Below are 24,964 nucleotides of genomic sequence, written 5' to 3'. Positions count from 1 at the left end.
TCAAGAAAAGAAGCAACCTTGAGACACCCAAAACGGTTGGGGCAGGGGAGCTGTTCTACTCTAGGTGCCAAATAAAATGAAATCTTCCTGATGACTCCCTGATGGCTGTAAATTAAGCTCACAACCTTGTCCTCTGAAGTGCATTTATACTGACAGCTATTAATACAATTAGAATCAATACAGTCCCTCGCTCTCTCTCTCTCTCTCTCTCTCTCCACCCCCACCTCTCCTTCACTCTTTTGCGCATCAGTCTTTGGACTCTCCACCCACCTTCTGTCTTGGGAAGACTCCTGGTTTGAGCTGGTTTGGACAATCTGCTGTAATGGATTTCCTGGCAAGAAGGCGTCCTGTATTTATCTCTCTACCTCTGTCTCACTTTGCCCTTCTTTTGGCAAAATGACACTGCTGTTCTCTAATGGTTATTGAACATGTAGTATTTTAGGACTATGATTTATAAAGCGCAGGGCAAGGGACATGGACTTTCTCTGGATGTTTTCCAACATTTGTCCCTGAATATGTATGAAACATCAGGTGATCATTTTTTAAGGTGCTAAAATTCAAAGAGAATCTGTGCCATCTCGTTCTCTATGGCTGGTTCAGCAGTGCTCAATTAATTTCAGCCTAGATACATGAGGTAAATGATGTGTTTGATGCTGAATGCATTTTGGTATCTCAGATCAAGGCAAACAGACTAGTAATTTGCTAATATTACAGCTTGTTTCTGACTGCTTATACACTAACAATGTTTCTTACAGCACAATTTCTAAAGACAGATAAGACGGATAACTAACAACTATTGATACAAATTTTGAGCTTGCAAATTCACAATTTGAAAAATGTGTTAATATAATCGACTGCACAGCACTCCTTTTGCAAAAACTGTAAACAGAAGAGAGCTTTACACACAATTTACAAATGATCAACATATTCCTAGTACAACTGTACACATTTATGGATATTATTTACACTATTTTGCCAACTGTCTGGCCAACTGTTTTGGATAATTAGTTCACCTTGCAATCGGCATAAGCAATTTAAATAAACCATAGGAAAGCTTTCAGTGTGGCAAACAATGACTGAAAGATTAAGAATTAGAGGAGGGCATGGAAGCAAACAAGGACTAAAAGAAGCAGGAGGAAGAGGAGGACGACGAAAACTAGGAGGTGAATTTAGAGGAGGAGGACGGAGAGGTGCAGAGGAAGGCAGAAGGATTAGAAATAGAATTACTGATTATTGCTCATTAGAACTACAATAGTGGATCATGTGATCAACCATTAAATAACCATGACCATGGCGCTAGAAGGTCTATGACCGTCATCCCCATCAGTGCATGGCTCTTTCACAGCCAATGGAGAAGGCATGCGAGGATATTGACCAGGCAACATGTCAGGCCTTGATATGGCACTACATGAGATATTTTCCCCCCGGTGCCTTGGACTAGTAGATGCAAAAATAACCAATAGATACAAAAATTTGCTTATGCCAGGAGAAAAAAATGTAATATTACACTGGAAAAAGTAATCCATAGTTGTTGTTTGAACAACATATTGTTTTAGTTTCATTCCAGTAGTTAAAAATATTGCTTTGACTTTTGAACTGAGCTGTTTAATTTATGCTTTTGGGTGAAATGTTTTTTTTTCTTTATTGTAATGCTACTGACAGCTGGTTTGTTTGGTTTATTTACATTACTGTAATGTTAAAATATTAGGTGTGACAGATTACTTAAATGAACAATTCTGCATTAATTGGTGAACACGAGAGAGATTAGTAAAAACTCTCTCACAGGCACAGCCACCAGCACCGCCACGCTGCCAATGCACTGCAGGCATTTCCTTTTAAGGGGAAAGGATTACTTTTACAGAGAAAGTGTGTGAAGTAATGTTCACAGCGCACAGCTTTGAAACCCCAAGAATCTCATTTTACGTCTTTAAATCCCTGTGCAGATATGAGAGAGAGAGAGACAGCAAGAGAGACAGCGAGAATCTGCTGTCTTTGAACTTCTGTTGAGGGAACAGTGATGTGACCCAGATAGATGCAATGAGTCAGAAGTTCCTCTCTTCACATCTGCACAGGAAATGCAGAGGAAAAAGACTCTCCTGGAAAATGTGATGGCTTGACAGCGCGCTTGTATCTGTCTGAAGAAGCAAATGGCTCTAAGATTACATATCAGGAAATGAGTTTCAGCATGTGACAAAGATGCACTGAGATGTCATAGGCACATTTACAAGACATGGGATGTCACCTCATACTGACATCTGCCTGTTCTTGTTAAGCTGTTGCTTTATTAGACAAGAGCTCTGGGACTCTGGTATAGTCCACAGGGGACCTGAGGTTTTGTTTTGCTTCTTGTCACACACCCTGGCAGTAGGCTGGAATGTAAGATGATTTACGGAAATATCAGGACGTCTCAAGACCATTTAGTATTGTAGTCTAGTGGGTAACACACCTGCCTATGAACCAGAAGACCACAAAGTCACAGGTTCAAACACCATTTACTACCATTGTGTCCCTGAGCAAGACACTTAACCCTGGGTGTCTCCAGTGTCATGCTCTGGAAAAGGGCATGTGATAAATGCCATAAATGGAAATTCAGATGGAAATTAATAAATGACATCATATTACTAAACTGTTATCAAACTGTTTCTTTAAACCACCTACCCCCAAAGCTCAAACATTGACTGTACCTGAGATAAGGGCTGGGCAATATGGTCTAAAAATAATATTGCAATATTTTTGCAAGATATAATATACATTATATCTCGATTAGTTGAAATTCCCTATAGATAAATGTACAAATTTAAAAATCTGCCATTTATTGCACAAAATGACACCAATATAATGAATTTAAACAAAGTTTAAAGTTTTTCTTTAAAGCTGTGCAGCAAAGTAATGATCAATGAGCCTCTGCGGACACGACAAACCAAATTGAATTTGATTGAAATTTGACCTCTTTGTGTTATGATGCATTGATGTGCAATCAATACAAATAAGGCATCGTAGCAGGCTCACAGACTAAAATGGAGGAGAGCTTAATTGTAGAGGGGATTATAAGTTGATTGAAGCTATTTAATTTAACCATTTCATCCTAATGCAAGAAAAAAACGTCCAGGCGCCAGGAGAGTTTTTTGGATGGGCAGAAGAGTGAACCTCAAAAGCAAAGTACATGGAAAAATCCTCCAGGAACAATTCTCCAGGACCACATTTGGTGACCTCCTGGTCTAGGTCCATGGATCCACTACCCAGCTGCTAAAGTCAACCAAAATGAACAAAAAGCCAATGAAATGCCTTCCAATGTACACCATGCATTCCAACACATTGATTATCAAGAATTGTTCTGATTGGATACAATCATGGACTTACCATTTGTCAAGGGATGTCCTGGAACAGACATTGTCACTAACATCACATAAAAGAGGGGATTGAAATCACGTGTGTTTAGTGCAGAGTTACTAATATTCCTCAGCTCATTTCTTTCCCTGCAATCTATTGGGTGATAGAGTTATTGAGTATACTATCTGTGTTGTTTCTCCTGCTCTCTCTCTTCTCCCTCTCTTTCTCAACCTGCCTCTCCACAGTCTGACCTACATAGTTGAGCACTATGACCTGATGGTACAAGCAGCTGCCGCAGGACCTACACACACACTCAGACAGAAACACACCGTACTATTTCTCCCTCTTTCCCTCAATGTCTTGCTCCAACACACAGGGGGGGCGTGCGAACCGTACAGCCACTCATGGTGTTAACCAACAAGAAAAGTCATTTAAAATGCTGTTTATAACAGAGAGTCAACCTGACTTGGGGGTGGCCCACATACATCGCACAAACTGGGCATGGCTTGACATAAAGCCATCAGGTTTCTGACACCATGTGTATTAAAAAGGAGAGAGCGTCCAGGGCCACCTGGTCTCAAACCCAGATATGTGGGGCACCAGATCTGTGCTTCATTTTTTTCATTAAAATTCCAATTGTCAGTAAAAGCTTGTATTTTAAAAAAATACAACAATGCTAACTAGCTTAACAAGTCTATGCCTTCAAATACATAATACAATCACAATCCTTTTGTATAGGAAAGGTTCAGCAGTCAAAATTGAATAGGCTGTCCACACCAGTTGTTCTGAGACCTTTCCTTGTTCGATGAGATTTGGTTGAGTGGATCATCTCATTCACAGCTGTGATAGAAACAGGAAGTGGTCTCTGGCTAGGGGGCTGACATGAGGACCAAGGTGAAGTAATGAAATTGCACAAATGTCACAAACACAAAAAGACAACACGCGCTGACAGACAAGGTCACACGCCCCACGCCAAAAAAAACATTCACATATATACAAGAGACATACACAGCCACAGTCAGATTCATTCGTCAGTTCCAAAGTTGGACTCGGGATGAATTATTCATGGGTGAAAGTCTAACTTCAGGTCACCTTTTCTGCAGGTGAAGCCACTTGCTGCAGAATTTGTGACGCGAGCAGCCCTGACACAGGCTGTGCAGTTTTTTTTTACACATACGGGCATTCCTGTGCACACAGATCATAATGACAGTGCAGATAACACAGAACACATCACGGCACAGGGGCACACAACACTGCAGACAGGCAGCACCGCAATGCACTTCCGATTCCAAGCTAGACAGCAACATACACATAAGAGTTTTTAACTACATTTCCTGTGTGCTATTAAACAGAATGTCGCAAGAGTTTCTTTATTTTCAAAAAATAAAATGAGAAGGAGACTACAAGTGATTATATGGGTTATTATGTGATGCACCGGGATGTTGTCAGACATGATTATCCGGCAAGATTCTTGCTTTTCTTTGTAAATGTCATCGCTTAAACACCAAAAAAATATCAAGAAGCTATTTGGGGAAGGGCAGGTAAACACTGCACTGTGGGGGTGTCCACATCTGCATCGACGGTGAAACGGCAAATCAACAGCAGGCTGTGACATGGCGGCATTTCACTAGGGGCAGAAAATCCTGACTCATCCGGCACTGTTAGACACAAGCATTAGACCACGCTAATTTAATTTGAGTTCTTTACGACTGGGGGCTCCGGTGGGTCCAGTGGAATGGGTGTCCCGTTTTTTTTTTTTTTTTTTTTTACTTTCATTAAAGCTTCTTAGTAGAGAGCATAGAGCATGAGTACCAGATTAGTAATCGATTTTAGCATTCCTTCCCCCAAGCCTGGTCTTTAAAGTATATTCCCTCGTACAAAGCGGGGCACCCTACATTCAAATTAGATGTACAGAGAATATCTAGCAGTTGCATAATATACAGTTACATAACGCAAATGAGCGTTGGGATGAAATGCTAATGCCTGCTAAAGAGCTGCTGGAATAAGACCGTACATGCCGGCGATGTGATGTGGTTGCAGACTGAGTGGGGCGCGTAGCCGTCCGGATGCACATGACTGGAAGCAGCTGGAACGTGTTTCACGCCACCTGTGTTACGCCGCGCTTATTACCGAAGAGTGGTGCAAACAGAATTCATGCAGCTCAGAATTAGACTGAACCTCACTGTTGTCGTGTGCTTTCTGCCCATATATGGGGACGGGCAACCAAAGCAGCCTTTCATGGCAGGTGCACCATGCCCAGTTTAACACATGCAAAGAGAATGAACCGTTCAACATTAAAATCAAACATATTTTTATGTGTTCATTCAGAATGAATGCACATTTTTCTTCCTGACAATCTACTAAAAAAGCAACATGCATTTATAACAGATATCTGAAACGATAATCAATTGACTGCTGAAAATTATTGTTAATATTTTACAAAACTGTCCAGTATGCATGGCCATATAGAATGAGCCAGTGTCCAATCCCTGAGCACAGAGAGCAGGTGTTATATGTGCCCATCCCAAACCCTTTAGCACACACAGCCAGAGGGATCATGCCCAGGCCAGGGGCAGCTGCAGTGCTGCAGTCCGAACTGGGAGAGGGATGTAGGCGGGATTAGTGTGAGCTACATTTCATAATCTCCCCGCGCACAAGACAAGAGACTGAGGAAAGTGTCAGACGTGTTATCTTAGGCGGGAAGATTAGTGTGTGCTCTCTCTCTGTGTGTGTGTGTGTGTGTGGTTGTGTGTGTGTATGTGTGTGTATGTGCGTTCTGTGTTTGCCAGTTTGGGTGGGGAAGGAAACATATTACACAAAGGTATGATTTAGACTGTGATAATAAAACGCATACACAATTGTATTGCATGCACAACTGAACCATAAAAGGTATTAAAATTTTCTCTCTTCTCCCACCAATTTCTTTTTCTTTTTACTGCCTGTTTGCTACAAAATGGCCTTTGCTCTTTGGGGCACAAACATCTGTCCATCGTAATTTAGCAAAGCTGTAAATCAGCCACGAACACATCAGCAGAATAACCATCAGTCCCGTTATTAAAATCCTACGGATGGTATTAAACAGGGACCTCTTATATAACACACTGCTCTGCAGCAGTGACGTAACGTGTGACACTCTATACAACATTCAACAAAAAGAAACGCACACTCAGTAAAGTTTTAAAGTGCGAAAAAATAAATTAAGATCATCTTAATAAAATGATGTCAAATGCACAAAACCCCATTTCTACTGTGTTACTGGAAATGCATGCACCAATGGGTGGTTAGAAGATACTTCTCATGTCTCATAATCATCATTACTTTTTCTTGTAAAATGTTCCAATGGTTATATAATATTCTTATAGGGCACACACTTTTTTCATAGAAAAACTGCAATTTTGCATTGCACTCCCTCAAGACCAAGCTAATTTGTGAATGTTATGACCACAACCACTCGAAATCTCTGGGAGTGCAACGACAGCCAATCCGGAAGCAGGTGGACAACATTAAAATTGAAATACGGAGTCTCGTGGGCCCATTGCTCCCAGTATGAGCAAAAAAATGACAGTGAATTAGTGTCTAAGCAATCATGCAAATTGATGCACCGTGGATCCCAAAGCCTCCAACATCTGGCAGGCAGATTAAACCGTTTCAGAGAAAGGATGCTGTCAGGCACACTAACCTTGGGCTCTGGTTCATATTCTACCCCTCACAGAAAACCAGGTAAAGAGCAGAGATCACCATTACCTCTGGGAGGGTGCGAGCTCTTGGCTGTAGGCGGCGCGGTGATGTGGTTGGAGATGTTTTCGCCGGCGTGATCCATGGCAGCGGCCATTAGGCGGGTGTCCGGTGACGGGCGAACGTGGGCGCTCAAGATGCAGGAGACAGCCAGCGAATAACGAAGCTGGAAAACCCAATGGTCTGGGACCACTCAGACATGGATCTGGTTGTAGGGTAGCATGGTGATCGGTGACAGAAGACCTGTACTACTGATTTCATCATGGCATGCTCTCATTGCATTGTGGGCGATGGGCGTGTCTCCAAGTCTTTGTCCTAATTTGCTGAAATGCTGGAGCTATTAATCTGACGTGTTCACTCTTGATCCTCTCCTCCCTCCTCTCCCGCCCTGTCTGTCATTCTCGCTCTGTCTCTTGCTTATCTCCCACCATCTTTAGCCCCTGAAACAGGTGGTTCCTGGTCCTGATCTTTGACTGACCATATCATCTTCTCACAGGAAATGCAGGTAGGTTTCCAAGCACACACACACACCCTTTAAACCCAGAATGGATGGAGGTTCCCATATCAGATCATCTCACAAGAAGGTTTTCACACTGTCAGCTTCAGACGCTGATCGTGGTTAAATCTAAATCCAAAGCAAATCCAGAAACATCATCCAGAAACCCCCGTCTAAATCTATAAGCCCACATTAAGGCATACATCTACTCAAATTAATTAACCTTCATAGGCATGACAGACCTAACGTGAGTGATGCTGAGCCAAGTGGTTTGACACAAACTGACCCTATGACCCTGGTGCAGATGTCCATCAAATGAAATCCAGTCCTACAGTTATAATGTCCACCATTGGTCCTGTAAGGGGACTTGAGCCTTTCATTCAGTCAGGTCATAATATGGCTTCATGATTAATCACAGAAAACCAAGTGCTTGTATTCAACCTCAGCCCAAAGTGTCCTGACCTATGACATTGTTCCATGTGACCCTAAATGTTCTCCAGAAAAAAAGATAAGATCTTAGGAGAGAAACTTGACAGCAAGTAGAGATTAGATGAAAGATCGACATCCTAACTGTTGGACCTACGAGCCATTATAAACCATCACATGGATTATTCAACTTTAGATCATGCAAATCAATCTAGCTTTTCTGCATAGCACCACGATTACAGCGAACGTCGATACGCGAGCATCGACACGCCACTCAGCCTGTGTGCTGTGTGTTTGACGGGTGCGATTGCTTTTGTTAATCTTCATATATCAATCCTCTTCAGCACCATCCTGATTGGCAGCTGATCAATCATGTCCGCAACAGTCAATATTGCTCAGTTTTGCATCTATTGATTCCCCTCACCCCTGGCTCCTTCATTTCCATGGCAACTGTGGCTGTTTGCGTCTGCTATTGTCAGAAGATCAGGAGTATGCCAGGGGAACAGAAAGGCAGCTTAATGTTTGCATGAAAGAGTCGTGTGTGGACTGTTTAACTCCATTCTTTTGTGCAGTTAAATACGAAAAGGGCTCACAACCTTGCGGCTGTGTCCTTTTTTTTCCAGGTCCCGGCTTTTGCATGACCCTGACCTGTATAAGTGGTTTTGGAAAATGAACGGATGTTTTATTAAAGAGCCACAAGTTTATTTAGCGTGTATTGTGGAAGGATTTTTGCTTGTTTGTTTTACATGAGAGCAGAGAGAGAAGCGGTGGAGGGAGGCAGTGGAACAACGAGAGAGAGAGAGAGAGAGAGAGAGAGAGAGAAAGGTGAAGGGCAGAGGGAAAGAGGGGCAGAAAGAGAAGAGGGGGGTGGGGTTGCGCAGCTCTTTAGGATTCTGCAGGGTGCAGCAGCCCTGTGCTTATGCTGATATGTGTGTCAGTGGGCAGAATAATAAAGCAAAGGTAATTACATTGAAATTCACTCTGGGGAGTGCAGACCTTCTCACACTCGCATTTACACTATAGCAGAGTGCAACATGGGCATGGACAAGAGCAGTTGACAAAAAAAGAAATCAAATTTACTGCACAGACATACTATATAGAGCATGATTTATTTTGTGTGAGGTTCTCAATGTTTTCACAAATACTTCCTCACAGTAGCACAGATCTAATTTATACATTGGCAAATTCTATGGCAAATTTGAATCTTATTTATTATTGATAGTCATAATAACTGCACTAACACTACTACTGGGGTATTAAGAATATTAACTATACTGCATTTAAACACACAGCTGCTGTGCACACTATCTGGCAAGACAGCATTAACAGCTGAAGGACCAATGGCTGAAAAGAGTAATACAGTGCTTTTTAAAAAATCTCTTTACACCAGATTGAGGTACATTTACCTGTGGTTGGAGTTCAGAATGTTCACAAGAATATGCAAATTATTAAAATTGTAACTTTTTTGCCTTTCTCTCTTTTCCTTAAAAAACATAACATAAAACATAACATAATATAGCACAACAGAACAATAAAATACAGCACTTTTTCTTAAGGTCATTTCAAGGTCAATAGTGAAGCATTTGCTCTATTAATGATTTAATCATTAATAATAGCATTAATGATTTATAGTGAATAGCTAATTATACTGTGTGTAGTAATTACTCCAAAGCTCTGGTAATGATGCAGTGGAATAAAAAAAATGTCTTCTGAAGTGATAACTGCAGCATGTACAGCCCCATGCTGTGTGACCCAAAATGTGACCAGGCAATGAGCGCACGTTCACCGCAGAACACTCCATCCACTTGATGCAGCCACATGCTAAGCGGGTGCAAAAATCTCTGCTTTTGTTTTACTCTGATTGAACATTAAATCGCTGGGACGTGTGCTGAGCATCTAGGATTCCCTGTGACCATGATAACAATCTGTAAGGCAGTCTGACAGCCAGCACCACAGCACGCTTATCAGCCAACATTTGTCTTACCATAACAGGCCGTGCAGAATGCATTACCCATCATGCAGGAACATTTCAGTTTATGACATTGCATGTGACAGTGTGTAAAATGCATTTCTTCCCTGGTTCGAGTACAGATAAGATTAACAGTAACTGTAAAGCACGTCATGGGGCATAGTCCCGATTAAAACAACTTTTAGACTCCGATATTGGAAATATATATTGGGTTTGTCTTCCACACACAGTGAATTGAAATTCACTCAAATGGTTCAGCACCATAGACAGCACAACAAGTGGCATCTTGAAAATGAAGCATGCATTCAATCCATGTGTATATTCAAGTAAAATGTGCATGGAATACGTAGATTGCTACTAGACTCCACATTTACAATAAAAATCATTAAGCGTAAATCAGACTTGCCCAGACTTGCTATTTGATACTTGTCTGATCTAGAAGTGGTTTAGATATATATAAATTGTGTGATTAATGCAACCAGTAAAAAGGGCATTGGAATGGAGAGGGGGGTCTAGTCAGATGATCCTGGTGAAATATGGAAAGCCTGGGGGACCAGTCATTTTCTTGATGAAAGGGTACGGCACAGCACTGCCTAACCTTTCACACAGCTATCATTAATCCAATGTGCTCTTCACCAGATAAACACAGATTGTATTCTGGGTAATTTGCTTGTTCACACTGTCAGGGCTTTTGCACAGAACCTTAATGTTATCTCACCTGAGGATAACAGAGAATGTTTTTTAAAAGCAGACTCAAGACCTACCTATTTACCCGCACTTTTTTTAGTTTGTTTTTAATAAATTAACTATTTTACTTCTAGTTTTAACAGTTCCAGAACAATTGGTTTCTTTTGTTATGGTTTCATCCATATCATATTATTATATTGTTGCACCATTTCTAGTTTTCACATTTGAGTATTACTTTATTCTTAATATTTATTCTCAACATACAGTACAGGCCAAAAGTTTGGACACACTTTCTCATTCAATGTGTTTTCTTCATTTTTATGACCATTTACATTGGTAGATTCTCACTGAAGGCATCAAAACCATGGATGAACACATGTGGAGTTATGTACTTATCAAAAAAAAGGTGAAATAACTGAAAACATGTTTTATGTTCTAGTTTCTTCAAAATAGTCACCGTTTTAATGAGAAGGTGCGTCCAAACTTTTGGCCTGTACTGTATGTATCTATCATAATTGTATCATTCTGTTTTTTGTTTTTAACCATTTGCCATTTTAACCTCTTTCCTCTTTAGACATTTCCTTGTTTGTGTTTCTTTTTATTTTGTACATTCTTTATAGTTTATTTTAGTTTACTTTAGCTGGGATGTGATTGAGTTGATTTTTCTGCCGCTCTAACACACCAGAAAGACACCTCTGTCTTTCAATCATGTTTTTTTTTTTTATTCTTTTAGAAGATGCACCATCATGATGGGTCTCTCTTCCCCAGAGAGACTTGTGAAATTTACAATAAGGTCAGCTCACTGTATCTGAAGTCAATATACACATTTCTGTCTCCCAAATCCAATTTTTTGTTCTGTAATCCAATAAAGCCCTGAGGCTGAAGACAAATGCCAAGTGCCAGAGTGTGATAATACCTTCACAGCAACTCATTGGCAATCATCATCATCATCTTTGTGACCCTCTTCCTGTTCTGTCCATAGGGGACTTGGTTGTGTACCCTGGCCCAGACATTATGATATTAACTGTTTTTTGAAAATAGGAGTGAGTAAAGAGATACTGACAATATTTCGAAATATTATTGCATAATGATAGCTTGTGCCAAAGTCAGATATAAGCTCTGTGAAAAAAAAATTAGACCACTCCATGTGTCATGCCGGTGAAATGTGAGGCACAGAAGCATGACGTCTTGCAATAAGTGTTTTTTCAATAAAAATGGATGTTGGATGCTGAACAGACATCCAACAGAAATACATGGCATAACCATGTATTAAAACAATAATGCAAGATATGGGTGTGGGAGAAACATTTAAAGGTTCTTAATTACCCCTACCTAATAGCATAACCTGGGGGTGATTAGGACCCAGCACATATGTGAATGGGCAGCACCTGGTTAGCTCTGAGCCACCTAGGCATCACACCATGTTTTATTTTACTGAGAAGCAAGATCAGACACTTAGAAATTGTCATTCCTCGGCTTACCTGGACTAGCCAGGTGAATCAGACTGACAAGTGTGTGAGTCCTGTTCACCCCAGTTTTTGTCGATTAGGACTGGGTGATCAGGACTCTTTATATTTCAGTTGATTTTCTCATGTCGTTGTGGGTTCTTTAACTACTGTTGCATTGTTGCGTTGCATTTACTTTTATATCTTGTTTTGTGACCTTTTGTTTCTTTATTATAACCCCCTTTTCATAACGTGCCAGAAATGTTCGAAGAAGGAAATAGGTAGCTGGTTTCTTTCAATTCTCAAGAGTAGTATCTAGTATGTATGTATGTAGTATCTAGTCCAGTATAGAGATAAATGAACTCTTTTTTGGTTACTATCTGCAGCAGGATGCAGCTCACATATATATTAGAGTAGCTGTAATCAGACTAATGCACTATAATGAGTATTTAATAGCAGGGGACTAGGACACATAGCAACAACTTGACTATATATGTTTGTGATTGTGGATTTGTATTATTTTTGTAGTATTATTTGGTCTGTGCAGGTATGGAATGAATAACATGGGCTTTAGCTTGAGTTGAAATTCTCTTTTATCCCTCTGTAGGCCAACTGTGTGTCCCCACTACAGTGTTTTCTGGAAACTACAACGGAACATCAAGCTTTAAGCCATAGGTACTGTCCAAAGTGCTGAAGTGTCTGATATTTCATTGCATGTGCTGACAGAGGAAACGATCCCAGGAGGAACACAGGCTTTAAGCGCCCCAGCAGACCGGGCCACAGCACTAACTCGCTCATTTGGCGCGGCTGCAGATATGTGAGATGAGTGGGATCTGTGGCGAATGGTGAGGTGCACCAGTTTAGCACAATCTCATCTTGAAAACCTGCGTGCCTGCATGTCTGTGTGTACTGGCCTGGTTTTGGCCCTTCTTTTCCTGACCATGGGGACCAGGATCGGCCAGCAGTGACCTGACCTCGTACGTTGTGGACATATTTAGATTGCTTGCCACTGCACAGGCAAAGAATGAATCATGAAATAGCATTCATCTTTACCATGAACTATAATGCTTTCTAGTGAAAAAAGTAAAGTAAAATGTGTGTGAGAATAGCTAAAATCTTAAAGAGATTGTATTGGGCTTGTATTGCATAAGATGCATACAAAGATCCTATGTTAAATAAGAGTCAATCTCAGTGCTGGATTTTCACACACAAACACACACTCATGCAAACACACCACACACTGTATACATTTAGATTCAGATTTTTGTTGCCCCTCAGAGTCTGATATTACCGTTTTTCTCCATTGGTTTGGCTCATTTCTTGAAACAGAAATTACATTCTCAAAACTCTAAGATCATTTGGCAAAACACTCTTAGTACAACACTATAGCTCACCTGCAAAAGCTCATATCTCTTCCAAAACTGTTCACTCATGTGTCAAAACTACATTTCTTTCTAATCTGAGTAGTCAGTGCCCCCAAAATGCATCATCTTTTTGGCATTGTGTCAGTACTGCCATACAAAATGTTTAGATGTTTTGTCACTATGGCAGAGGACCAACAATATATAACAGAAAATAGTAGCCTCCAAGGTTTGACATCACAGATTGCACTCACACTACCAAGGAAATTCTAACCATTTTTTATTCACACGCAAAGAAAGTTTCATACATATGTAAAAAGAAAATGTACATTACAGTAATAAACTATAAAAAACAAGGACTTATTCAGTGGTCTATGTACTCATTCTCCCACTCTTGTCCACTGTCTTCACCCTCCTGATTATTTACACGCTGTTGTCCGTCTGGCCACAGATTCTCGTCCACATCACAGCAGATACGATGCAACGAGGGAAGAAACGGCGTGCATGCCGCAACTATTCCCTGCATTGATCTCCTGTAATGCCATCACACACTGCGTCCATAGCATGGAGCAGGGTCGGCTGATCCTGAGCGTGATGCTCATTCCATTGTTTGCAGTAATTTGTTCAATATATTTCTTGTCATATTTATTATCAAAACATTCCACTAGTCCTCTTTACCTGCTAGTATAGACCCACTACTGTAGGCAGATGCATACAAAATCTCTACAGTAAGTTATACATTTTTTGCCTCACGCACAGTACCTTGTCCTATACAATTTAATTCGGGACAGCACAGTGTCTTCCCACTCCTCGGCCTCTTCCCCCTATTCCTCCACCATGCATTCTCAGTCCTCCTCTTCTTCCTCCTCTTCCTTGAGGAAGAACTTCCCCTTGTCTGTTTGCTTGGCCTTGTCTATCCATGCTCAGAGACCGGACTGGCGCTGGTCAAGCTCTATATATCTCTATATATCTGTGTTTGGCAGCACACGATCATGGAAAACACCTGTGTGTGACACTCCCCCTTCGTTTGTGTAGTTTTACCTGACTATCAATGACTGTCATCAATTTATCAAATATTCAAAGAAATTCATATATGGTATTCATGGTATTATGTTCTTGACAGTTGTGCATGCGAGTACTTATACAATGAAATTATGCTGACATGTTTTGGAGAAAATGATCATTAGACTGAGAATCAACTAATCAGTTTAGATCTACAAGATCTATTCATTTTGAAAATGTGCTATATGTGGGCTAACTCTATAACTGAAAGCTACTTGTACTTAATCATTTGCCAAGATGCACTGAGACAATTGAGACATGTACTGAGGCATTTGCCATTTGATAAAATGAATGAGAAATGCCATTCTGTTGTGAACATTTGCCAAGAGGTTTGGAGGTATGTCCATGTCATTTTGAGAATGTAATTTCTGTTTCAAGAAATGAGCCAAACCAATGGAGAAAAACTGTAAGGAAATTAAGGCAGAGAGACACACACATTAAAGAGATTCGCATTTGTTGCAGTGCACATGTGAGGACAGATCCCAGGTTTATTACATACAAGCTGTCCAAAAGCATGCCCCTGATAATCCAGAACTTCGTTTTGATTCACTTCTAATGTATACTTATGATACTACCAGGATTAACCTCAGGGTTCTTTCTCACGCCTGTTATTTAAAAACCATCAAGAATCAGAACCACAGACAGCTGCATTTTACATTTCAGTATCTACATGTTGTTAATTGCATCAAACGCACCTGACAAACACATGTTTATACATGCAAGTGAGTCAAGAGAGTGTTCAGGGATTAAATGGCATGTCACATGGGGACAACTGGCATGTGTCAGATAGATAGATAGATAGATAGATAGATAGATAGATAGATAGATAGATAGATAGATAGATAGATAGATAGATAGATAGATAGATAGATAGATAGATAGATAGATAGATAGATAGATAGATAGACAGACAGACAGACAGACAGACAGATAGATAGATAGATAGATAGATAGATAGATAGATAGATAGATAGATAGATAGATAGATAGATAGATAGATAGATAGATAGATAGATAGATGGTTTTTGAGGAGTACAGTACAATGAAGTGAGTGTACTAAACCAGGACTATTCCTATCTATCAAGCAACAGAGCCATGAAGTCAGCTGAATGCTGCAGCATACACTACACTAGACTACACACACACACACACACACACACACACACACACACAGAGTCCTTCTTGAGGCGGAGAGAGCATTATTATTCTACTCACAGTAGCCTTGCAGTAAAAGCTGGTTTAGGAATAGCACCACAGAGGGGAATACAGTATGCACTCATTTCTGACCACCCCTCTATGGACGCACACACACACACACACACACACACACACACACACACATTAGGGGTGACTCACCCTGACTGTTGGGTCCTCCGTCCCCCTCCTCACAGTCTGTTACGTTGTTTAGCATCCTGGCCCCTTCAGAGACTCGGCACCGGCTTCAGATGATGGTTCTGCAGCCCCACACCACCCGGCGTGAGAGAGTGGGAGGAGGGAAAAAACCAGCAGAGGAGAAACAGAGAGACTCTCTCGCTCTGTCTCTCCCCCTCAGTGTGTGCGTATGTGTGTGTTTGTATTAAAAAAGCAGCAGTGGAGAAAGAAGAGGCACACTTCTTGCCGCTCTGTGCTTTGCGTATAGCGTGACTCCCCCCCACCCTCTCTCTCCCTCTCTCTCGCTCTCAGGAGGAGGAGGATGGAGAGAGCGCGTGGCTGCAGGGGTGTAGCTGATGATGGAATGCCTCAGAGCTTGATCACTTGTGAGCGCACATGCTCGCGTGCATTTACATGCACACACACACACGCGCATGCACACACAGTTTGTGGGATCATAAATGAGACTGTCAGACTAAGCTCACATTCATCACACATGCACATGGTGTTATCCCTGTTTAAGCTCAGCCTCCTCCTGAGAGACAAAAATCTGACATGGCAGCACTGCCATCGACTGAGAAGTCAGCCACTTGACATGATGCCATATTTTCAATTAAAAAAAATAAAAGTGGTTGAAGCCCTGCTTTGTGTAGAAAACCAGGTGAGGTTTCAGACTGGATTATGGATTCACCTCACATGCTGCCATGAAAGGGGAGCGTATGAAAAGCCCTGGACAGGTCAACATGCTGCTCTGCTGAGCTTACACACCTCTTTTGCAGCAATACAGAGTAACATACAGAGGCACTGTCCTGAATCTCTTAACCTGCAATTCAGGGTTAGTGTGCACAGACATTGTGGGGGTCAAGCGGCCATGGCCAAACGCATCAATGGCTCCATAAATCTTAAAGCTTTTACTGATCAATACGAGCACATGAAAAGTGGATGAGTAGTGCATGAGCACCTTTATTACGTTTGGACATGTTAACATTTGTGACACCTGCATATATTTGCATAGATTAATGATCACTTAATTAGAGCAGTTGGACTAGAGCAATAAAAGGTCGGATGATGTGGTACTGGTGCTCAACAGGGCACACAAGAGTGCATGCAATCTCAGAGAATATTTACATGTTTTTAATTTGGAAGTGATGCCACTGGACATATTTAAAGTTTAAACACAAAAAACATGGCACTTTGAAGGGGCAGGTGCCTGAGCACCACCTGGGGTCTATCTGTGCATGTGCCTGCTGCAACAGCAAAAAAAAACTACTTTAAATGTGACCTATTTCAGTAGTAAATGCAGCACAAGTTAATGTTTGAGACATTAAGACATTAAGTCTCAGTGTCTTGTCTTTCTATAAAATGTACAATTTTGAGATTTGTTTCTCCGACTTTGCAATAAATGTACAATAAAAGAATAATATCTATTGCACTGAACTCATTGTTACTGTTACTATTATTGATTACTACAGTTGTTATTATCATTATTACTAAACCCTATTACTAAAGCTGCAATCACAGCCAGGGTAGCATATGCTTTTGGGGAAAAGGGCTGTGGTACAGTGGTACAGGACAACTCAATACAAGTATTTTCATATTTCTGTAGGAACATTAATAAACTGTTCAGACCTCATGAATCAGCACCAGAGACAGCGCTGCTTTGTCAGTAACCATAATTTACTGATGCATTTAATTCTTGTACATTTAACTGAGCACATTTTTTTTCTTGTTTTTAACTTGATTACTATTTTATCACATATTTTTAATTAAATTTGCAAGCACTCTCTAGTCAGAAAAAAGGACCACTGTTTTTCTTAAAGGTTCAAATGTCCATAGTGATGTTAAAGCGCTGCATAGAGAAAAAAAAGGTCTGTGTTGTGAAGGCAGAGTTTGTACCCAAACCACAATGTGGAGCATCAGGACAAATGAAGGATATTAATGTCTGGTGAGTAACATGATGTATGTAGTGCAGGGAGCCTGTAGAGGAGACACACAGCATAGGGTCTTCACCGTGATTGCTGAGGTGGAAGTAACGCTGCTAAAAGCATCATATGTCCTGTTATTATAGGTGATGGAGACTGAGCCTCTCCTCAATTCCTTTATGACCTGAAATTAAGGAAAGAGAGCAAGAAATCGCTAAATGAAAACACGCTGCATAGATTTCCTCATAAGAGCGTTGCAACTTGGTGAAAATGTTTGTATGAGTTAGGTAAAGTAAATGTGAACATGTGGTGCCCACATGATACAGCATTCCTGTGTCTGACCGAAATAATACTAATCCAAGCCCTAAACATAAACATCATGACATTATTTAAGGATTAATAATGACACCGGAATGTCAAATCATAGTTTGCATGGTTCGAATTCATTAAAAATCAGATTTAAAATGTTTACTACTTACACTATGTTATGTTGCAGATCTTTATAGTATCAACATTTCATTACAGAAAAGTATTACACTACTAAATACAGGGAGTGCAGAATTATTAGGCAAATGAGTATTTTGTCCACATCATCCTCTTCATGCATGTTGTCTTTCTCCAAGCTGTATAGGCTCGAAAGCCTACCACCAATTAAGCATATTAGGTGATGTGCATCTCTGTAATGAGAAGGGGTGTGGTCTAATGACATCAACAACCTATATCAGGTGTGCATAATTATTAGGTAATTTACTTTCCTTTGGCAAAATGGGTCAAAAGAAGGACTTGACAGGCTCAGAAAAGTCAAAAATAGTGAGATATCTTGCAGAGGGATGCAGCACTCTTAAAATTGCAAAGCTTCTGAAGCGTGATCATCGAACAATCAAGCGTTTCATTCAAAATAGTCAACAGGGTCGCAAGAAGCGTGTGGAAAAACCAAGGCGCAAAATAACTGCCCATGAACTGAGAAAAGTCAAGCGTGCAGCTGCCAAGATGCCACTTGCCACCAGTTTGGCCATATTTCAGAGCTGCAACATCACTGGAGTGCCCAAAAGCACAAGGTGTGCAATACTCAGAGACATGGCCAAGGTAAGAAAGGCTGAAAGACGACCACCACTGAACAAGACACACAAGCTGAAACGTCAAGACTGGGCCAAGAAATATCTCAAGACTGATTTTTCTAAGGTTTTAGGGACTGATGAAATGAGAGTGAGTCTTGATGGGCCAGATGGATGGGCCCGTGGCTGGATTGGTAAAGGGCAGAGAGCTCCATTCCGACAAGGTGGAGGTGGAGTACTGGTTTGGGCTGGTATCATCAAAGATGAGCTTGTGGGGCCTTTTCGGGGTGAGGATGGAGTCAAGCTGAACTCCCAGTCCTACTGCCAGTTTCTGGAAGACACCTTCTTCAAGCAGTGGTACAGGAAGAAGTCTGCATCCTTCAAGAAAAACATGATTTTCATGCAGCACAATGCTCCATCACACGCGTCCAAGTACTCCACAGCGTGGCTGGCAAGAAAGGGTATAAAAGAAGAAAAACTAATGACATGGCCTCCTTGTTCACCTGATCTGAACCCCATTGAGAACCTGTGGTCCATCATCAAATGTGAGATTTACAAGGAGGGAAAACAGTACACCTCTCTGAACAGTGTCTGGGAGGCTGTGGTTGCTGCTGCACGCAATGTTGATGGTGAACAGATCAAAACATTGACAGAATCCATGGATGGCAGGCTTTTGAGTGCCCTTGCAAAGAAAGGTGGCTATATTGGTCGCTGATTTGTTTTTGTTTTGTTTTTGAATGTCAGAAATGTATATTTGTGAATGTGGAGATGTTATATTGGTTTCACTGGTAAAAATAAATACTTGGCAGTGGTGGCCTAGCAGTTAAGGAAGCGGCCCCGTAATCAGAAGGTTGCCAGTTCGAATCCCGATCTGCCAAGGTGCCACTGAGCAAAGCACCGTCCCCACACTCTGCTCCCTGGGCGCCTGTCATGGCTGCCCACTGCTCACTCAGGGTGATGGGTTAAATGCAGAGGACAAATTTCACTGTGTGTACCGTGTACTGTGCTGCTGTGTATCACATGTAACAATCACTACACTTTTTTACTCTAACAGCAACTCAACATAAATTTTGATAATTTTGCAATGTACAGTGCACCCAGAAAGTATTCACAGCTCATCACATTTCTCCACATTTTGTTATGTTATAGCCTTGTTTCAAAATGTATTAAATATTTTTTTTCCCTCAGAATTCTACACAAAACACCCTATAATGACAACGTCAAAAAGGTTACCTCGAGGTTTTGGAATAAGGCAGTAACATAACAAAATGTGGAAAAAGTCATGCGCTGTGAATACTTTCTACAACAACTAATTATAATACACAATGTAATTACTCAATGTAATGTAATAATAAAGGATGTTCTCTTATGTGTCATGTTCTCATAATCTCTTGCATGCATTATAGCTTGCCTACTTTTTACTAGCCTTATTCCTCTTTTATTCTATTTTATTTTCTCCTTTATTCTATTTTATTTAAGTCTATAACTATTGCTTAACTATGCACAGTCAAAACAGAGTGGTCCAGGATGCATTTCACTGCGTGTCCTACTGCTATAACTATGCGTGTGACAAATAAAAATCTTGAGTCTTGAATCTTGACGAAGGACAAGGAGGACTTGAGCGAGGACACAAAGGCCAACCTGGAGACGGCACAATGGAGACTGGAGGTGGGAGGGAAACAGTGACTGGCAAGTGCTGCTGCCCAGGGAGAGGGGGAGTTTGGTTCAGCAGGGGTGAGGGAGACACCAAGCAGGGAAAACTGGGTTCTACCGGGACAGGGGTGAAAACAAAGGCTGAAAGCTATATCCAAGTTTGTAGCCGTGGTTTGATCAAAGTGATTTTGGGTGTGTCAGAGGCTTTGGCAGGTAACTTCGGGTCTGCAACATACATTTTCAGTATCCGGGTAGAGCATTCCAAAGTCATGGTCGAAGGCGGGCGAAGGTCATCGATCCTAAAATTTTAAGTCAACAATAGGGCTAGCATCTATGTGGAAAGACATTAACAAAAAGTGGGCCACACCCAAGATGACTGTCTGTCCTTTATTGGTGGTATTGACCCCAACCTCATGCACTCCCTGTGGTGTCGGCAGTGGGACAGCCACTATGATAGAAAAACCCAAATTAAAAGAAAAGAGAAGGAGAGACGAAAAGAGAGAGAAAGCAGGCAGTCAAGCTCCAAATGACATCTTGGTGTTTTCCCCCAATCTATTTTAGCATGTAGGGCATGTGTGTCAGGAACTCTTGGGGTAACCATGGACGGTTTCCTCTCCTGCTCGTCTCACATTTACAATCTCTCTTGCTCATGTTGATTCCTTCTCTACAACATTAGAATGGATTTTTGTCCATTTTTATCCACACAGGCTACTCAGAAACTTGACTAATCTTGGTTATATCCAAACTAGACTACTGTACCTCACTCCTGGCTGGTCTGCACCTGAGTGCTACTTGACCTCTCCAGATGGTCCAATTTCATGTCTTCTTAGGCTGGTGATCCCAGGACCAACGATATTGGAGATCCTGTACCCAGGAGGAGGAGTCAGTGTAAAGTACCTAATTGACTGGGGGCTGCATATGTGATGACAACCTGATAAGAGAGTTCCTGTATCTGAATAATCATCACTAGTCACACCCACTTAACATCAAGCACCAGTGCACTACCATGCACCATGCTTGTGTAAGATTGGAAATTCCAGGTCCATAACATTTTGTGCTTCAATGAAGACCTCCCTCTTTATAAGCAGAAGCACCAGGGTGCCAGGGTGCCAAAATGTTGGAGATGGCATAATGGGAAAGTCTTTTTGTGGGTGAATGACCACTGTGTTCCCATATCAGTTCTGTTTGGAAGAGGCAGAAACTTCGAAGGACCCGTGGACGGACCAGGCAAGCAGTACCGGAGGGTCAGATAGTGCGAGGTGCAGTGCAAAGTATAATAAGGGCTCTGAGGTAGGATGGTGCTACCCCATTTTTGGCTTTGTCGGCCTGATGCGGGCAGCTACTGGGAGCCAGTGGAGGCGTAGCAGTGGGGTGAATTTCTGGTGAGGGAGAATTTGGATAGGTTGAAACCAGTTGTGTTGCTGCATTTTGTGTTTATTGTAGAGGCCAGATGGCATTCAGAGGTAGACCTGCTAGAAGGGAGTTACAGTAATCCAGTCGTGAGATTACTAGGGACTGAACAAGTATCTGGCAGGCCTGTGTTCATAGATAAGGGCGGATCTGCTTCTGAACTAGGGAAGTCATCCACAACAAAAGTTGGGTCATGACCAACTGTTGGAACTAATAATAGCCAACAGCCAACAAACAACAAAACAGCCACAAGGTCAGAATAAACTTGCCTGATGACCGGCGTGCCGTTGTTGGGGAATGGGATATCTGCTTGGTCCATTTTTAAAAGTCTGGTCTTCTGTGATGTTAGAGGAAAATGAGTAAAAGCAAGAGTGGGGCTGTGGTGGCCTAGCGGGTAAGGAAGCGGACCCGTAATAAGAAGGTTGCCAATTCGAATCCCGAGCTGCCAAAGTGCCACCGAGCAAGGCACCGTCCCCACACACTGCTCCCCGGGCGCCTGTCATGGCTGCCCACTGCTCACCAAGGGTGATGGTTAAAAGCAGAGGACACATTTCATTGTGTCACCGTGTGCTCTGCTACAGTGTTTCACAATGACAATCACTTCACTTTCACTTTCAGTACCAAAATGCAGAACCGAAATTGTTTATTCAAAAGCAAAATAATCAGCCCACAAACAAGACATTGGCAGAGTCTCCATGTAGCAACACACTCTAAGTCATCCAGGATGTGGAAGAACGTGTACGAACATGAAGACCAGACATTGACCGACAGGAGTGCCGAAGTATTTATCCTGTGGGTGATCAGGTATGCACCGGTGCTCTGTGTGGGTGTGTCTAATGATGACCTAATGATTAGTATTCAGGTGAAGGTGACCAGGTGGCTGCAGGTCTATGTGGGGCCTCACATTTTATAGAGCAATGTCCAGACAAACTCAGATGAACGCAGACTTTGAATATACAAACTGAATTTGTTAGCAATTAACCAAAAAAACATTTTAGCAAACCAGAAACTTTGATGCCTGCAAGCTGTTCCAGGACCATTTCAAACGTTGGTCATGTTGTCATGGAAAAGCTTATGGCAACCTCATCTGCCAAACGTAACAGCGGTGCATGACAGGGAGCAAAACAAGGATTCTTTAAAAACAGTTTTTAAATAGACAAATAGCCATATCTAATCAGAACAGTTTGCAAATGATTATGTTAGTAGGCTTTTTTTGTAACAAACATCAGGGTGCCTGAGCCTACATTTGACCATTGTGGCCCTGAGCAAGTCTCTTAACTGTGTTACTCCAGGGGGACTAGTGTAATAAGTAAGATGAGCAAAATTAGTGAATGTGAATGTATTCGACTGTAATTGTATTTGACTATAATTGACTGTAATTAAAAAGACATTTCCAGGATAGTATATTTTAATGCTGTGTTGAGGTGTGCTGTTTTCCCTTCTGTGAGGATGTTTGGCCATGAATAAATTTTAACCACATTTCTACAGTCAGCAATAAGTACATGCAGGTTTGGCTGCTATAGAGCGGACTGTGTCCCACTTACCTACTAAGATATACTGCAGCATTTCTTCTTAACGTGGGCCTTCAGTACAATGTAGAAAATAATGAGAATAGTAGGGCACAAAGTTTAGGGCCATACACGTATGTATCAGGTTTACAAATGATTTCAGGAAAACACCCACAAGAATACTGTCCCAGTTTTCGCACATGGAGCCAGACTTTCTGTGAATGTTCCAGTTGTAGATTCTAGCCAAAAATACCTTAGTTGTTTGTAGCTGCATGTATATATGCACTGTTTTGTATGTGAATGATCAATAATGAAAAAAAAGCTTTTTAAAGTCAGAGCCATCAAAATTATGTTGGATCCTGTTCTGTGACGTAGTCTTGGGCATGGCTAAATATGACAATCACCCTCTCGACATGAGCAGTTGCTTGGACACTACATGATTGGCAGTCATCCCGAATGCCATTTTCATTTGCACCAAGCGGATTTAGTACTTACCCATTACCAGCATCCAGTCTGATGCAAACATACACAACTCCACCATCACAGACACACATTCACACACAAAAACACATACGCACATGTCCGCAAATATCTCTCATGCCTTAATCCAAACATGCACACATACACACACAAAATCAGAGACATTACTGATGCTTAATCCTCAGATTAAGGTCACTGGACTCTGGACTGGCTTGAATTTACTTTTTTATTCCATCAAAACTTCCTCTATTCATATTTTGAACTGAGTGAGGCTAAACATTGCACAACAGTGTATGTGATTGTCTTTATATGTATGTGTTTTTGGTCATATATGCCTATTTTGCATGTGTGTGTGTGTGTGTTTGTGTGCTCCATCACTGCTGACTTTATTCCATTCTGAATTCTGTGCACCTTCTTAGTGTCCAGAGTGAAAAAATGTCAACATCAGCAGTCAGGGTGGTCTCCGGGGGCAACAAGTTAAAGAGATGACAGCACAACTGCTACCTGCTCACGGGAGAAATAAAGCACGGCATCAACAAGCTCTAATTTCACTTTAATTTTTTATTTGCCCCTGTCATGCTACACAGAAACTGAAGGAAATTTAAACAAATCTGTAAAAATAATGATTGCACCAAGGGAAGAGATTATAGTTTTGGATTATAATTACTGTACTGATAGCAATGGCTAAATAACTTTGGACTGTTTGAGAATGAGAATATTTGCACCTTTTTGGTATATAACAGACACGATCACAGCTTTCATTTCAAATATCTCTCCATATTGCCCAAGAAGTGTGTTGCCCTCTATATGAAAATAGAAAGGTAATGGGATGGAAGTAGCCTAGTGGGTAACACACTTGCCTATGAACCAGAAGACTACAGAGTAACAGGTTCAAATCCCACTTACTACCATTGTGTCCCTGAGCAAGACACTTAACCCTAAGTTGCTCCAGGGGGGGGACTGTCCCTGTAACTACTGATTGTAAGTCGCTCTGGATAAGAGCGTCTGATAAATGCCATAAATGTAAATGTAAATTGTAATAAGCAGCATTATC

General features: G+C 41.3%; 1 protein-coding gene across 4 annotated transcripts in view; it reads right to left on the bottom strand.

Moving 5' to 3' along the window:
- The window catches only part of slc12a5b (solute carrier family 12 member 5b), a 50,090-nt gene extending 33,857 nt beyond the window's left edge, over window positions 1-16,233 (bottom strand). The window contains exon 1 of one of the 4 annotated variants that reach the window (XM_028992766.1): window positions 15,868-16,233. In XM_028992766.1, the coding sequence (XP_028848599.1) occupies window positions 15,868-15,922 (55 nt within the window). In that variant the 5' untranslated portion in view covers window positions 15,923-16,233. Of the gene's footprint in view, window positions 1-7,074; window positions 7,349-15,867 lie in introns of those variants that run through there. The other 3 variants (XM_028992764.1, XM_028992763.1, XM_028992765.1) reach the window with 3 other exon arrangements.
- Between the last annotated feature and the right edge of the window lie 8,731 nt (window positions 16,234-24,964).

The sequence above is a fragment of the Denticeps clupeoides genome, chromosome 10, assembly GCF_900700375.1.
Source record: "Denticeps clupeoides chromosome 10, fDenClu1.1, whole genome shotgun sequence".
NCBI lineage: Eukaryota > Metazoa > Chordata > Actinopteri > Clupeiformes > Denticipitidae > Denticeps > Denticeps clupeoides.
Note: the sequence above shows the minus strand (reverse complement) of the source record. Positions and strands in the feature narration are given on the sequence as shown.